Consider the following 15,665-nt stretch of genomic DNA (forward strand, 5'->3'; position numbering starts at 1 on the left):
GTAGCCAATAAACAGCATACAACTAACGTTTATTTTTATAATGAGTCTTATTTTCCCAATAAACCGATGAGTCTATAACTGTCAAAATATGTGAAAAATGCTCATCGCAAACATCCAAAAGTCACATCTTGACATTGCTAGTTTTGTCAAACCAACAGTCCAAAACCTAAAAACTCTTCATTTACTGTCATAAAAGACAAAGAAAAACAACAAATCCTCACATTTAAGAAGCTGGAACCAGCAAATGTTTGACATTTTTGCTTGAAAATATAACAATAAATTATCTTAATAGTTAACTTTTATTTTTTTCTTCCATTTTTCGTAATTTTGATTACCAAGAGAGGTTTCATTCGGCCTGTACATACATGTTTTTGTGGATCCACTACAGCTGCAACGATTAATCAATCGGTTGTCAACTATAAAATTAATCGTCAACTACTTTAATGATTGATTAATCAGTTTGAGTGATTTTTTTTTGAAGGAAATCGCTCTTAAAAAAGGGATGTTTTCTGGTTTCTTTCCTCCTCTTTGACAGACTAATCAAGAAAATAATTGACAAATGAATCAACAATGAAAATAATCATTTTTACAGTCCTGTAGCCGATTCGTCCTGAAACATTCAGACAGAAACACATTAATTTGAAGCAGTTTTAATAAATAGTCATATGAGTTGTTTGAGGTTAATATAATCGTTATATCTGAAACAAATCTTTTTTTAGAGCATTAAGAAATAAAATCAACATGTACAAGTATAAAGAAAACAGATTATGATCTCATGCCAGGCCATAAAACTGTACTCAAGAAGTAGAGAGTCACATCCTGCCACCTCACATCTCCATGGTCCATTAGAAAAAAAACATTACCAGTATACTTTGTGCTTGCTCTCGTCAGTCCATGGGTCAGTCAGCAGAGTCAGGCAGCAAATGTCGACACTAACGCACTCGTGTAAGTGATTAAGGTCAATTTCTAGTCTTCATATTCTCCCGGGTCAGTACTGAACACAGAAATCAAATTAATCAGATCACAGTTCCTTCAAAAACAGCCGAGAAGGAAGTTCTCCCAGTAATTTTTCCTCTAAATAGTTTTTGGGTTTGAGTATAAGAATGTAAAGAGTTAAGTATGTTGAACAGAGTAAATTCTCTTTATAGAAGCAGGTTCTGTCATCGACTGAACCGAGCACGACGGACAAGATCTCAGCATCCGGCTCGTTTTAAAGCTTTCTGAGTCGAGTGTTAACGTCTGCTGTTCAACATGTCTTCTACAGAAACAACTTAAACTGATTGCATATTGTGTAAGTGCAAGAACGTGGCTAATATGAACAAGCGACAATCTCAATTCTTTCTTTAGAAAGAATGCAAAATTCAACACTCGCAGTCTCTTCCATTCATTGTGAGATCATGTTAAATATTAGCAGGCTATAGAGTTAAACCCCTAGAACTCGTGGATGATTATGATGATGCTATGATGGCTGCTACTTTCAAGAAAAAAGAATAATTTGGTCACTTAACAGATAAACACCTTGCCCTCGAGTATTTACATGTTTCAATGTGCAACATCAGCATTGGTAAGTATGTACATGGCGTCTAACTGTTAACCCTGGTGTTCACACAGTACGAGAAAGCTGTTCTGCGATACGGCAACAGAAAAGACAGTGAAGAGCGTCTGAGCCGGCTGTCAGCCCTACAACACGACCATCAAGGTATAGAAATCAGAGTAGAAGTAAATCATAGTCTCTAGATTAATCAGTAATACGAACAGACGGCATGTTTTAGGTATAGTGTCCTCTAGTAGCTGAAGCATCGCACAGTGTGCCTGCGCCTTCCTCTGACCCGCGACAGACGGGCTCTCACAGCCACTCGCTCAAGAACGTCCTCGCGTGCAAAACACGACTAGTTAACCCGCGACTACGAGCGCCAGGTCCTCAGAGCTGTGATTTTAAAAAGGAAAAAAAAACCTCTAGGCTTGAGCGTCGCTGCCCCGGTGGAGTGTTCTCTCATGGTGTCCCACAGCTCCATCACAGGGCGGAGTAAAACAGGATGTAGGCCGCCGAGGACTTGACAGAGGAGGTGGAGATGTCGGACACCTCATGGTCATCAAACTTGTACCAGCGCTTATTGTGGCTGTTCTTACAGTAGGCTGTGTAATGGCCGCCGTCCAAACCGCCGTAGTGGTTCTGAAAGCAGAGAAGAAGGTTGAAGCTCGTTTAATCAGCTAGATAAAACAAATAGAACAGAAAATAACATCACTTTACTGTAATGCAGCCTTTAAAACAATAAATAAAAACTATTTATAAGACTATTATTATATAATTTATAGTCCTTTTTTATGTTTGTATTGTTTACTTGAGTATATTCATCTTGTTTTTAAGTGTTTTTTATGGTTTATGGTGTATAAGTCACAGTCTCCTTACCTCTCCTGTAACATACTTTTATTTGTACTGTTTGTAGACGCACAAATAAATAAAACACATTCAAATACAGAAAAATAACTAAGTAAGTAGTATAGAAAATACACTTGACACAAGATTTAATTTGACTTCTACTTACAGAAACTCCATAAAGGCTGTATCTCTTCAGGTTCTGTTTGGGTCCAATGACATACTGGGACAGGTCCAGACTGTCTAAAGAGAAGTCTACAGTTGTCTGCAGCTTCTGCTTCCATCTACCCTCATAGGAGAATCTGCAGGAATAAAGAAAAAACATCCATTAAAGAAAAAAGTGCCAGATTAAAATTTTCAAAATAATTCTTGGATACATTTAAAAGTTCTTAATCTTATTTCCTAAACAATGAAAGTGAGCATTGGAAATTCTGTTTAAAAACAGTTTTAATAAAAGTGAAAAAGCACTTCTGCATACTTTTTAATGCAAACATCACTACAGACCGTTTTAAGTGCACCAGGACGATGGGTGGAACCTTCCAGATCTCCAGTTTCTTGGTGGAGTCTCTGTGGGCCTTGCAGTGTCTGCAGAACACCTTATTGTTGTCGGTCAGCTTCTCCTCCTTAGAGAAGAGTCTCAGACAATCCTGCCAAGAATCAACAGATATTTTAATTACAAATCCTCTGCTGTCCCCACATCAAACTTAAGTAAAATGTTTTCGCTGCCCAACAGTAGAAGGAACTGAAGACTCAAAGGATGTTTTTACTTTGAGTGACTTGGTGAAAGACGTCGCCCCGATTTGATCTGTTATTAGAGACAGTTAACAGCTGCAGACACACGCTTTGATTCACATGTTTAATATGTGACTGACCTGCAGGGAACACTTGCTGGTGGAAGCCAAAGGCAGCGACAGATACATGAAGGTCTCAAAAGTCCGTGACTTGCGATGGCAGGTCAGACACTGCACGGTGGACTTGAACTGGCCCTGGAACAGCGCGACGATGATGGACTCGTTCAGCATCTTGTGTTTGCTCCAGGCCAGGTCGGCTGCCGTCTGATCATCCAGATGGTCGTTTTCCTCCTCTTTGTACCGCTTCCTGTTGTCCGCCTGAAGCCAGAGACAGAAAGATAACATGATGGCACACAGGAACAACTTAAGCTGTTAGCAAAAAAACCTGCCTTCATGATCCCTTAAAGCTCAATGTAATGATTATAATACTGCAGTTGAGAACTACAGACTGAATGGCAAACTTTGTATTTCTAAATTAGCATGCAGGTCAGCCAGTTCACTCTCATTATGATAGGCAGGAAGATATGAAAGGCAGGTTAACACTTGCTAATTAATATCTCGTCAATTAGTCTGACTGATTTATCAATTAGCCTGGAGAGACAGAGAGGACTGGGACTGGGACTGGGCCAGCCTATAGCAGACAGGTCTGAACATCACACAGAAGGGATGTGATGAGATGGAGAGCGTCATGAGGAGTGCACGTCATCAGTTCTTACAACCTAATCAGCACCTCATCCTTTAAAATTTGAAAAAGTGAATTGCTTGATGGGGTGAGTGTAATACTTCACCTCAACCCCGGGTGGAGACAGAACCACAGCATCTACAAGCTGCCTTTTCTTCTGAGAACAAGCTTCTCTGACAGCTTAAAGCCCCACTCCAGCCAGTGATACAGCCTGTCTAACGGCAAGGAACCTAAAAAACGTCGTATGACTTCTGATGAAGAAATGGCTCCAGAAAAAGCAATAACACACTTCAGAGAGTAGGTTAACCACTGATTTTTTTTTTTACAACTGATTGACAGGGCTGATAATGGGGCAGGTCCATCCATATATCGCTGATGAGGCTGCAGTAACACTGCGAACAGCAGCGTGAACAGGAGCCTTTCCCAAACGAAATCAGGGGACGAACAACATGGCATTTTGATTTTAAAAAAATTACTCTGAAAAATAAGAAATATCATCAAAATGCCATAATACACTGGAGTGGGGCTTTAACAATTTCCTTTAACAGGAAAAACGATCAGGTTTTTGATGTTTTAGAGAGTTTAGAGATATAAAAATGTATATCAAGTCATCAGGGATGTCATTGATCGAAATAAGCTTTCAGTTTATCACCGAAATCAAAAGAATGATCAGTGACTCTCCTATCAACTGATTCATACCAGAGTTAACTCAGACAGTGTCACAGATCTGGGGGGGGATTTGATTCCCTGCACCACAATAAAGTCAAACTGTTGATGTAGAAAACCCCCAATTGGCGTAAAACTAATGATCTACTGATCTTTACAAATTCAGATGCGATAATCCAACATTCGCATTGCATCAGTGTTGAAAAAAATAGTTGAAAGTGAATCAAATTGTGACCTTGAAATAGAAAGTCAAATTTAATTATGGATTTATAGAATCGTGACACCTCTATAACCTATGAAATGATCTTTTTCTGTAATTTTTTTGCCAATTCACCTCGTCCTCTCCCCCATCCAAATGCACATGAAGCCAGTAAAAATCAGTCGATACAGGCAATGAGGCATGTCTTGGGTCTACATGCACAGAGAGGTTCTGACGGAGCATCAGACCAGACAGATGCAGACACGCCACACTCACACTGCTGCAGGAGGACCAAGGACACACAGCTATTTACTTACTCTCTAATTTCATCGAAATGAAACCCGGTGAAAAAAACAGAAAGAAGGAAAATGATAAAAGACTAAGCTTTTATTGTGAACAGACAAATGTGCAACAACATACAGGGGCATTAGAAGGCAAGCCTTAGAAAGCCGTGGTTGACAGGAATAAATTACTTATTTATTCACTGAACATTTAATTCATGGTGAGCATATTTAGATGTTAATGTTTCTCTCTTGCTCCTAGCAGATATCTAAAAATGTTTAATACTTAATTTATGTCGCACTGGTGGTTGTGAATGAAACAAGTGTGTGCACTACCTTGTTGAGGTCCTCGTGGAGCCCATCCATGAGGAACAGCAGCAGCTCCTGGGAGTCCTGCTGGTCGTAGCAGGCAAACTGCTCATTGATCTTGCCTATGGTGATCTTGAAGTCCCGCGGGCTGATGCACTTGTACAGACCGGCCCACAGGGCTTTCATGATCACGCCAAACTCCTCCGCCACCTCCCCTTTATGGCCAAGGATGTTGTATCTGACAGAGGATGAGAAGAACAGGGACAGATGAGAAACATTTCTCTCATACCTGAAACTTTACTGTTAATTTGACTTATTTATCTTACCTGTTGATGTCCTCCATGTAGTAATTGTTGTTGAAGTACTCAGCCATGGCGGGGGTGTTACACAGACACTGCAGGATGGAGTTCATGTAGCATGTGTTTCCCAGGTTACGGAGGCCAGTCAGTGATGCACCCAGACCTCCAAACGCAGGATTCAGGTTGCGAATTTTGGCAGCTGAAGGCCGTGTAATCTCCACTTTAGGATAGACTTTAGCAGTGGCCGGTCTGGAGGGCGGAGGAGCACGATGAGAGAATACCAGACAAAAGGAATAAGGTGCAGCTAGATTATGACAAAGATCAAATATTAAGGAAGCTGACTGAATTCTGTAGGCTGCATGTCAAAATATGTCTAAACATTTCAGTCATAAAACATCTGTGTGCCTCACTTGGTGTCTCTGTTGATGGTGGGTATGATAGCAGCAGTGGTCGGGGCCGTGGCCTTCTTCTGGGCCTCCTCTCTCAGGTCCTGGCTAATATCAGGGGAGGAGTATGAGCGTTTCAGTTTAGACTGCTCCCTCTCCTGTTCATGGTTGGAGTCGGGCTCAGCTGGCTGCGGTTGTTTCTGTTTGACTGTCGGCGGTGTGGAGGGTGGGGTCTGCGGAACGGTGACCTCAGGGGGGTACAGGTGGACGCGATTGGTTGGGGAGTGGTAGTATCGGTAGGTCCCCGTCACTGTGTCGAGGAACTAGGGGTAAACGTGAGAAGATACTAAATATTAGGTAGGAAGTAACACCTTCTTTTTTCATTTTACTTTCAACTTTGATAACGCCACATATTACAGGTTTAAAACATCTGGTACCTTCATCCAACCATCTGGAAGGCCTGGTACACTCCTACCCATCTCCTCGCTTCTTGCTCTGGTCAGGGGCTCCCTCTGTCGAATAAACACACACAAACTTTGATTAAATATTCTCTAATTCATGTACAACACATCTTGGTTTTGTGAAGCAGAAACTTCTAATTGGGAAAGAAACCTGCTCAAATCTTTTTAAACAAAACAAATTTGAGGTCTTTAACATTGACATGTGTCCAAGGTATTTCTTAAAATTAACAAAATACAGACTTATATTGCTTAAGTCGTTTTTCTATTAAATTGTTCATGATTTCGGTCTATCATATATCATATTACATTATTACACTCAATGAAAATATAAAGGCAACGCTTGTGTTTTCGCTCAAAGCTTTCCCCGAGAGAGACTTTATCTGTGCACACAACAGGCTTATTTCTCTCAAACTGAATCTCTCATGTTAAAATCCCTGTTAGTCGTTCAGCTGGTCACAATAAAAGGCCACAAAATGTGCAGTTTTAAAGGAGCGTGGCATCTGTTTGTTCATTTCACTACCACAAGCCGTCTCTGTCAGAGACAGTCTCAGGGAAGCTCATCTGCATGCTCATCATCCTCACCTGGGTCTTGACCTGACTGCAGTTTGTTGTTGTTACCGACTTGGATAGAAAAATACTCACTCGCTCACTCAAGGGAGCAAAAACGAAAGTGTTGCATTCATATTTTTCCTGAGTGTAGATGTCTTACACATCATATTATTGTCTTTTGGGTTCTACGCTTTTCTTAATTTTCGTAAAAAGCTTCACAGGAGCCAAAAAGAGCTTTAACATTCTTCAATTCATCAGATGAGACTGATGGGCTGTGAGTTTATAAAGCGTATTGACATGTGCATTTGTGGTCTTGTTGTCTAAAATGTAAAATAACGACAAAGGATTTCACAAGTTTCCTTTTAGCCACAGATCTCAGACACTAGACTTAAAGGGACTCTAAAGTTAGCAACTGATCCCTGTTGTGTGATTCGTTCCACTGGATTCTTGTGTTCTTAATGACAAAAGCACAAATATTTAACCTGCTTTTAACGTTTTCTTTCCACACCTTCCAATGGAAACATCAACTGTGGTGGTGACAAACTCCGACAAGAGGACTCACCTTAATTTCACTAACGATAAGGTTGGGAGCAGGCGAGTCCAGAGACATACTCTTCGAGGGTGTGTCAGAGCTCTGCTCCTTTCCCCTCCTCTCTTTCTCCTCCCACACCCTGTTCCCTTTGTCCTCCTCTTCTTCTGCCTTCTGCCTCTCGAGCTTCTTCTTCTCCTGATGTCCTTTCTCTTCCTCCTCATTCCTCCTCTTCTCACTCTCCTCCCTTTCTTGCCTCTCTTTCAACTCCTCCTTCTGTTCCCTCTCCCGTCTCTCCTCCTCCAAACGGCGCTCCTGGTTTCGTTTCTCCTGCTCTAGCTTCGCCTTCTCCATCACTGCCACTGCCTCGGAGTGGATCTGACTCTGTTCTTCTTTAGACAGAGAAGAGCTGGAGGTGAAGGATGGTTTGACTGAGCGATCGGGGACAACAGGGCCGTTCTGGGTGGAGTCCTTCGCTGACCCGTTCATGCTGGGTTTTGGCTCGTCTGTCACCCGAACAGAGGGTTTCTTGGTACGGTCAAACTGGGACAGAAAAAAACAGGAGGATAAAGCAAAACATGAGTGATGTTTAGACACATTTATTCCTTGTTTTCTAATCTATAATTTATCAGGGTAGTTACAATACCTGTGGGAAGGCCTTGGCTGGTACTGGTGACTGGCTGGATGCTCCTGCTGCAGGTCCCTTCTTACTCGGGTCAAGCCCAGAATTTGTGGAGGCTGTGACGGGGGAATCAACGGTGTCTGGGACCTTGTAGTCAACCATGGAAGTTTTAGACGATGGGGGCTCTGCTGGTGCAACACCATTCATCAGCACAGGGGCTTCCTGAGGCTCAGGTGTGACCGTAGGCTCTGGCAGAGGTGGGGTCGGAGGCTTTGGTTCCTCGAGGGATGGGTAGCTGAAGTTCACTGTTGAAAAAATATCAAAGATAATGAATAAAACCAAGAGGGATTCTTTGTTAGAAACAACACTAAAAAGTTCAGATAAACTTCATGTGTAATACATGATCAACATTTTTAAAAACTACATTCAGTTGAAGAAACTATGTATGTCACTGTACTTAAAGGGACAGTTCACCCAAAAAACAAAATTAATTATCTAACCGTCTAGATGTCTAGATGATCTGTTTTGGTGTTTGGAGTTTTGGGGATATTGGCCGTAGAGATGTCTGCTTTCTCTGAATCTAATAGAACCAGGTGGCACTCAACAGCAATGTCCTTTTCCAAAAGTCATGACCCAGTTACTCAAGATAATCCAAAGACCTTGTTGTGAGCAGTTTTGAACAGGCACTGTTTTCCATCTAGCTCCATTTTATCTGAGAGACGGCAGACATTTCTACAGCCAACATCTCCAAAACTTGCCAACTCACACCAAAACTATCTGGATCAGGGATACCCAAACTTTTTTCCTTTGAGGGCCAAAACTAAAACTTGAGGGTGAGCCACTGGCCAAAAGCAAAAATGTAACAAGTGTCATTTTGATGAAAAATCATGAATAATTTTGGATATTATATATCTCAACAGCATTTTTACATATACAGACTATCCCTTTAACATAAGTCTTGACACTGCTACCGGTGAGGAGTGCAGGTTCTGAGCTGCAATAACTGGTCATGAAGTGCTGCATAGTTAATGTGGGAACATTTACTTTCAGGAGAGGCACTAAAATGTGCTGTGGAGACTAGTGTGTGTATTTAAAACCTTTGAACAAAAACTGTTTCCTATATTAAGAAACCACTTAAAGCTGGTAACAGATTTCATTTGCTGGCTGCTGGTGTGTTGTAGTCTGCAATTCACAAGCATAAAATGTTGGATACAGGGTTCAGAAATAGATGCGGTGTATCTGACGTCTGAGTCTAAAGAAGGACATTTTCATATATTCTGGGACAGAATAAAGCCCACTTTGTTTAACTAATTAAATCATTTGCTTTCATCATTGATTGAAATAATACAAGAGAAGCTGCATTAACACAAACCCTGGTATTAAATTAAAGCTACATGCTGAGCTGGTGATACTCACACTGAGGGAGGGTGCTGATGATATTCTGTCTGGGGGCCCGAACTTTAGCGTTGGTTGTGTACATGGGGTAAAACAACAGCCAGTTCTCGTAGCCTCCCTCCAGCACCAGAGGCTCACTACGCAGGATGGTGATGCTGTCCCACTGTGGAGTGTGCAAACACATTGTTGTACATCACAGGAAAATTCTACTGTTGTTATTAACACTCAAAAGTCCTATTCACACAGGACTGGAATTACCTGGAGACCTCTAGTAATTTATAATAACTGTGGAAGACGTCTATGATCGTAACCCTTTGTTTATCTGCAATGTCTGTAATATGTAAAGTAAAAATTCTACCGCACGTTACCTACCATATTTCGCCAAACACAGAGATCAAGTGATAACATTAACCTGTGCAAATCGACATGTCGGTTATTTGGGGTTGTATTTCTTTTTAAACATCTGTTTTCTGTTGTCAGAAAACTGAACAAGTAAGACATTTGATCTGTTGAACAACAGTCAACAGATGTGCTGTGAGATCGGCTATACTGATGTTTTAAAAGTGATGACAGGTCAGTTTAGGAACAACTAAAGGTTGTCATATTCAGGAAGAGCCAAAAGGCATATTTAACTTTATCAAAAAAAGAGTTGCAAAGGTGTATTTATGCTTCTAACACATGCAAAAAGTGAGCAAAACAACTGTAAATATATTATTAATGTGACTGCGGAATAACAGACGCTTCACTTGTGAAAGCTGATGTTACACGAAGCCTTGACATCATATCCAGGACATAATGTCAGTAAATAGGAGTAAAATACTGAATTTGTGTATCCCCCACAAATGCTTCACATAAGTCACACATAAGCGAGTATACAAAGGCAAACCAACACACACACACACACACACAGTTACCTTAAAGAGGGCATCTTTGAGGCTCTGCAAGGTGGTTCCCAGTTTAAGGTCAGTGACAGAATTGAACCAGTCCAGCAGGACTATATAATCAACAAATCCCCGCCGCCTCCAGTGCTCTTTGGACACGTCTGGCAGCTTCGCCTCGATTTGATTCACAGTGATTCTGAAAAGTCATGACATTTCAGATCATGGGGTCAGCTTGAGGAGTTGAGATTCTTTCATTGTGTGAGAGTTAATAACACCAAAGTAACAAAAAAGATTCATTTGTATTATCATTCCCAAAACCATTTTATGTACTATTACAGTACGGTACTCTCTCACCCAGGGCTTATGGCCTCCTCAGGCACAGAGACGCAGGTCTGGGCTGGGACCTGAATGTGAGACTCCTCAAAGTCCTTGTGGCTGCGGGCGTCCATGACGATTATTGTAATCGTCTGGTCCTTCATCATGTGGAAAAGTTTCTCAGCTGTGATCCCACCAGCTGGCACCGCAGCTATCAAGATAAATTCATCGAATCAACTCAAGTAACTATTGAGTATAAAAATTAAAATAATAGCAAAAAATTTCTCTTGAGTTATTCTGCTTACCTTTTGACGTTGCATTCTTCAGTTCATTCTGTTCCCCTTTGACCTGACACACAGACAGAAAACTAAATGGATGCTGAAACAATCATCCGATTAAAACCCTAATGATAAAAAATACCATAACTTACAGTAATGTCATTTAATTATCTGTTTTGTTCTTTCAAAGACAACACCCACCACAAACCTGTTCACCCTGCTGCTGTCTGACAAGTGACACAGAACAATCTGCTGCCGTACAACCAGACTACAGAGCAGCTGTGAGACTCTGCACTCCATCAGACATAATGGCTTACTTTTATGATTTATTATTTATTGATGCATTATGTAATTGTTGTTTTGCGAGCAGCACTTCATACAACTCTGTGCTGCAGAGTGATAAACAAACAAACCTTGTACCCTGTAATTAAGCTGCAAGTGTTGCTGCTATTACTGGTCTGATGTGAACCATAAACTCAGAACTCTGTAGATTCAGATGAAGCTCAACCATGTTAATGGTTAATGGTAGAGAAAAGGTGTGATGGCTTTTACCAGATTGTTTCCCCCCCAAAAGGACACATATGTGTGATAAATGTTTTCCTTTAGACACACGTCGACTTTTCAGTATGTGTCATTTGAATAAATGCCACGTGACTATATTTTAATATGCAAATACCATGACAATAGATGTGTTATGTGACATCTTTACCTTTTTACTGTCCTTCTTGTTTGCTTTTGGAGAGCCTCGACCAGCATCTTTCTCTGTGATTTCCTCCCTTCTTTTCTTCTCCTCTTGTCTCTCCTTCTCCTCAAGCTTTTTCCGAACCTCAACTTCCTCATACCTGTTTAAAAGATTAAAAACTCATGCTCTGATATCCTGTCTTGCAGCTTATGCATTCCATAATGAGGTGTGTAGAATAAGCCTCTAACCTGAGTTTAAGGCTTTCAGACAGCTTCTCAGCTTCTTCAATGGCTTTCTTAAAGCTGTTTGCCCCCAGCATGGTCATGTAATAGTCCTAAGTACATTGAAATAGAAATGAGTTACTCAGAAATAACTTCCACGAGTCAATAAGTCTTTACATTAGAAACACTACACATTTAGTCATAAAATGCACAGAAATTAAGTTAGTTTTACAGTTATTAACCATACCGGTTGCTGCTTGAATTCTGGTCTTTTCTTGATGATGTCATAAACTGTTAAATATTTCATGTACAGAACATAAGACTTCTCCTCATCTCTGTCCAGGCGGCACTCCTCTGCCGCCTTGAAGATCTTGCAGGCACTCTGAACATAGCTGCAACACAACAAATAAGTACTTTCATCATCATGTGATTGCAATGTCCTTGGTTCAAAATCAGAGACCTTTGTTGCATGTTACTCCCATGTCTTTCCCCTTAATACTTGATGCTAGAAAAGCAGAGACAAATTCACTAGGGGTGCACGATATAGACCGATATCGGGAAAATTATATTATCAACATTTGATCTGTATCAGTGAAATTAAATCAGATAAATTGAACTGATAATGTGAAAGCAAGTTGCTGTTAATGACTCTGACACAGTAGGTGGCTGTTTGCACCTTGAAAGTTGGTTTGTAATCCACAAATAAACACTAAGAAGAAGAAAAGGAAGAAGAAGAGCAGCACAGTGTGCCCATGATGTCAAACTGCTGCTGCTGGGTAGAGCCACATGGTGTAAACATGTCGTTTGGACATTTTTTACAATTTCAGAGGAAAAACAACAGGATTCCAGTTTGCAATACATGTTCCACAATGGTTAAGAGAGGAGGCATAAAGTCTACGACAGATCTTATTAAAGCTATGGGATATTAAATCATCCATATTTGCTCACTGCATCCGAGCCTGTCATACCCTCAGATCTGCACAAACTACAGGTTAGCTTATTTATAAAATGCTAATCAGTTATCTTATTACTATCAGCCATGAGAAGTGGGTAATTGTCAGTTATCGGTATCAGCTTAAAAAAAAAAACAATCCATATCGTGCATCCCTTAAATTCACAGTTCCTGTCTTTGTGTCACGAGTTTGTTTTGTGCCACACTGGGTTGATACCAGTAAAGATTAAATGTAAAGTTACCTTCTGGTGCTCGTCTTGTCTGGTTTAATTTCAGCCTTTTTATTGAGTTCACCCAGAGAGGTGGACAGATACAGCTCCTTGACCCCGGTGGACACTGCAGGCATCTTGGCGGGTGTGTTCAGTCAGAGGTCACAGACAGACAACCAGTCAGTGCTGCACACCAGCTCTGAACATCTCTGGAACAATGTTAGTGAGAGAAAAATAAAGTGAAACACGCTGCTTCTAAAACATTCAACAATCCCTGCGTCAAATCACATCTATTATTGAACAGATCTGAGAGGAGCTGGAAATATTGATACCTTTGAATGTAAACTAAAAACCTATCCTTCAGTCTGGCTTTTATGTAGAGTCTTATAATTTCTATGCTTTTAATTGATAGTTTTTAATCATAGCCCTATATTCTTTTTATATACATTTTGACTGTTGTTATTATTATATCATATTATATTTCATCTTTTATTCTTTATCTTAACTATTAATTTTTTTTGCAATTGCTGTGCATTAGTCTCTAAACCCGTTTTTAAACCATGTACTTTCAATCACTTTCAAGCAATTTGAAATGCATGTTGACTTGTTTGAAAGGTGCTGTATAAATAAAGTTTGACTGATTGAATGACGTTAGCTAACATTAAAGAAGTTCCTGCTTGCTTCTGAAATAATTACAAACGCCTCAGTGAATTAGAAAGTAAACGAATTGAGTTTTCACTTCCTGTTAGCTGTCATGTAGCATTTAAAAATGGCGAGAATTAGGATACATTAAACTGAAAACATGACTTGTTGTTTATTAACTTAAATCTAAGATAGTTAGTTGGCTATAGCAGAATGTTGCTCACTGTTAGCGCATTAGCCAACATTAGTTAGCTTGTAGTAGTTAGCTGGCGCAGGACATGTCAACACTGACGACAACAACATGGAATACTTTACTAGCAAACGTTAGCCGCTAGCATCTACCTTGACAGGATCCCTTCTGGCCAGCTAAAGGACATTTTGTTCAACATAGAGTATAAACCAACCACCGGTTTAATATAAACACCATGTAGCTAATCCAATGTTAACTTAGCTTTGTTACCTTCGGAGTTAGCTAGCTAGTTAGCAAGCTAGGCTGTGAGCTCACGCAGTTATGTTGAGCGTTTGGTTAGCTACCGTGAGCTGTTTAACTACAGCACTAGGTAGTCACGGCTATAATCACATTCAGCAGTAAATAGATACCTTCTTGTAATAATTTCGACTCAAACAAAGTGGCCGATTGTTTGATAGGATAACGTAAATGTAAACAAATACCTCTTTATGATCCGTTGCTTACACTTTAGCTACTTTTTTGACAGCTGATTCCTGATTCCCTGTTCCTCCTCCTCCTCCTCCGCCTCTTCTTCGTTCAGGTTTTGTAGCAGCTGACATCCTAATTGTCGCAGTACTGCCCCCTTCTGGAGGTAGTTTTCTGCTTCACTGACTTCTTCTCAGTCCTGTCTCCTGCCTTTTTATTTACTTATCTTGTTTGCATTGTCCATAAACCTTTAGGAATTCCTATTGTTAGTAATGTCATTCCTTGCACTGTACTCTTGCATTACTTGTAGGCTACCACAACCCTGTTTAAAGTCTGCAGTGTCAATCTGACACTGGTATGTTGTCCAGATGTTGTCTGTATATAATATGTTATGCTTGCTTTGTTTTACAGTATGTCTATATTTGTATCTTCCTGTGAAATTGTTCTCTGCACCACAAGAACCTGACCAACACTGAACTGTTGAAGCAGATACAGGATAAAGAACAAGGGATAAGCTGAAGTATAACGTGACGCTCTAACTTCCTGTTTCTTTGCCTTCTTCTACACCCACACTTCTCCTACGTCAACAATCCGTGTCCCTGGTCCACTTGTGCAGTCGGCACAAGACACATGTTTAATTAATTCATATTAAAATGTACTTTATCTCTGACTGGGCAGAGGAAAAGTGTGATGGCTTTAATCAAAAAGGACACAAATGTGTGATAAATGTTTTTCACACAAAGACTAAAGAATGTGTATTATTAGAATAAATGTCACATGTGACTATATTTTGATATGACATGACAATAAATGTGTAATTTGACATCCTTACCTTTTTACTGTCTTTTGGAGAGCCTCGACCAGCATCTTTCTGTTATTTCCTCCCTCCTTTTCTTCTCCTCTTGTCTCTCCTCCATACCTGTTTAAAACTTAAAGATTAGCAAAGATTAGCTTATTTATTCTGAAATGATGTGTGTAGAATATAAAATAATTCAACTCCAACCTGAGTTTTGGGCGTTCAGACTGAGCTAGTGAAATGGTCTTTTATAGAATGATCACGTGAAGTGCAGTTGCACACAGTGGCTGGCAAAACAGCAGTCTAGTGATAAAAAGTGTGTCGTTATCAAAGCAAAGATATACTGTAAGCATGTAAACATATTTCTAAAATGAACAGTGGTATAAACCAATAATCATTTCTGTGGAACAAACCTAAAAAACACTTAAATTACATAACATGTTGGCTGATGCAGCACATTGTGGGTCTGACTGATGTGGCATTGAAAT

At 40.2% G+C, this 15,665-nt stretch overlaps 1 protein-coding gene across 2 annotated transcripts; it reads right to left on the reverse strand.

The window, feature by feature from the left end:
* Nucleotides 1-634: 634 nt before the first annotated feature.
* On the reverse strand, nt 635-14,453 carry usp8 (ubiquitin specific peptidase 8). Of its 2 annotated transcripts, none has more exons than XM_073464245.1 (19): nt 14,399-14,453; nt 13,118-13,293; nt 12,171-12,315; nt 11,951-12,036; nt 11,730-11,862; nt 11,048-11,090; nt 10,782-10,953; nt 10,461-10,623; nt 9,568-9,709; nt 8,176-8,456; nt 7,563-8,072; nt 6,428-6,502; nt 6,015-6,313; nt 5,632-5,853; nt 5,333-5,543; nt 3,250-3,486; nt 2,882-3,024; nt 2,547-2,679; nt 635-2,173 (listed from the first exon to the last, which is right to left on the reverse strand). In XM_073464245.1, exons 2-19 carry the CDS (start codon nt 13,219-13,221, stop codon nt 2,015-2,017), a joined length of 3,258 nt encoding a protein of 1,085 aa, XP_073320346.1. In that variant the 5' UTR covers nt 13,222-13,293; nt 14,399-14,453; the 3' UTR covers nt 635-2,014. The 2 variants fall into 2 exon arrangements, with proteins under 2 accessions (XP_073320346.1, XP_073320347.1); XM_073464246.1 differs by lacking the exon at nt 14,399-14,453 and adding an exon at nt 14,187-14,257.
* Between the last annotated feature and the right edge of the window lie 1,212 nt (nt 14,454-15,665).

This window comes from Pagrus major, chromosome 4, assembly GCF_040436345.1.
Source record: "Pagrus major chromosome 4, Pma_NU_1.0".
NCBI lineage: Eukaryota > Metazoa > Chordata > Actinopteri > Spariformes > Sparidae > Pagrus > Pagrus major.

Excerpts from the sequence above, each read along its gene's own strand:
- usp8 (XM_073464245.1), bottom strand. The coding sequence starts at position 13,221 with ATGCCTGCAGTGTCCACCGGGGTCAAGGAGCTGTATCTGTCCACCTCT. Across the intron at positions 11,091-11,729 it reads ACAAGAAGGACAGTAAAAAG|GTCAAAGGGGAACAGAATGA; the intron begins GTAAAGATGTCA and ends TCTGTGTGTCAG. Across the intron at positions 6,314-6,427 it reads TTCCAGATGGTTGGATGAAG|TTCCTCGACACAGTGACGGG; the intron begins GTACCAGATGTT and ends GTTTACCCCTAG.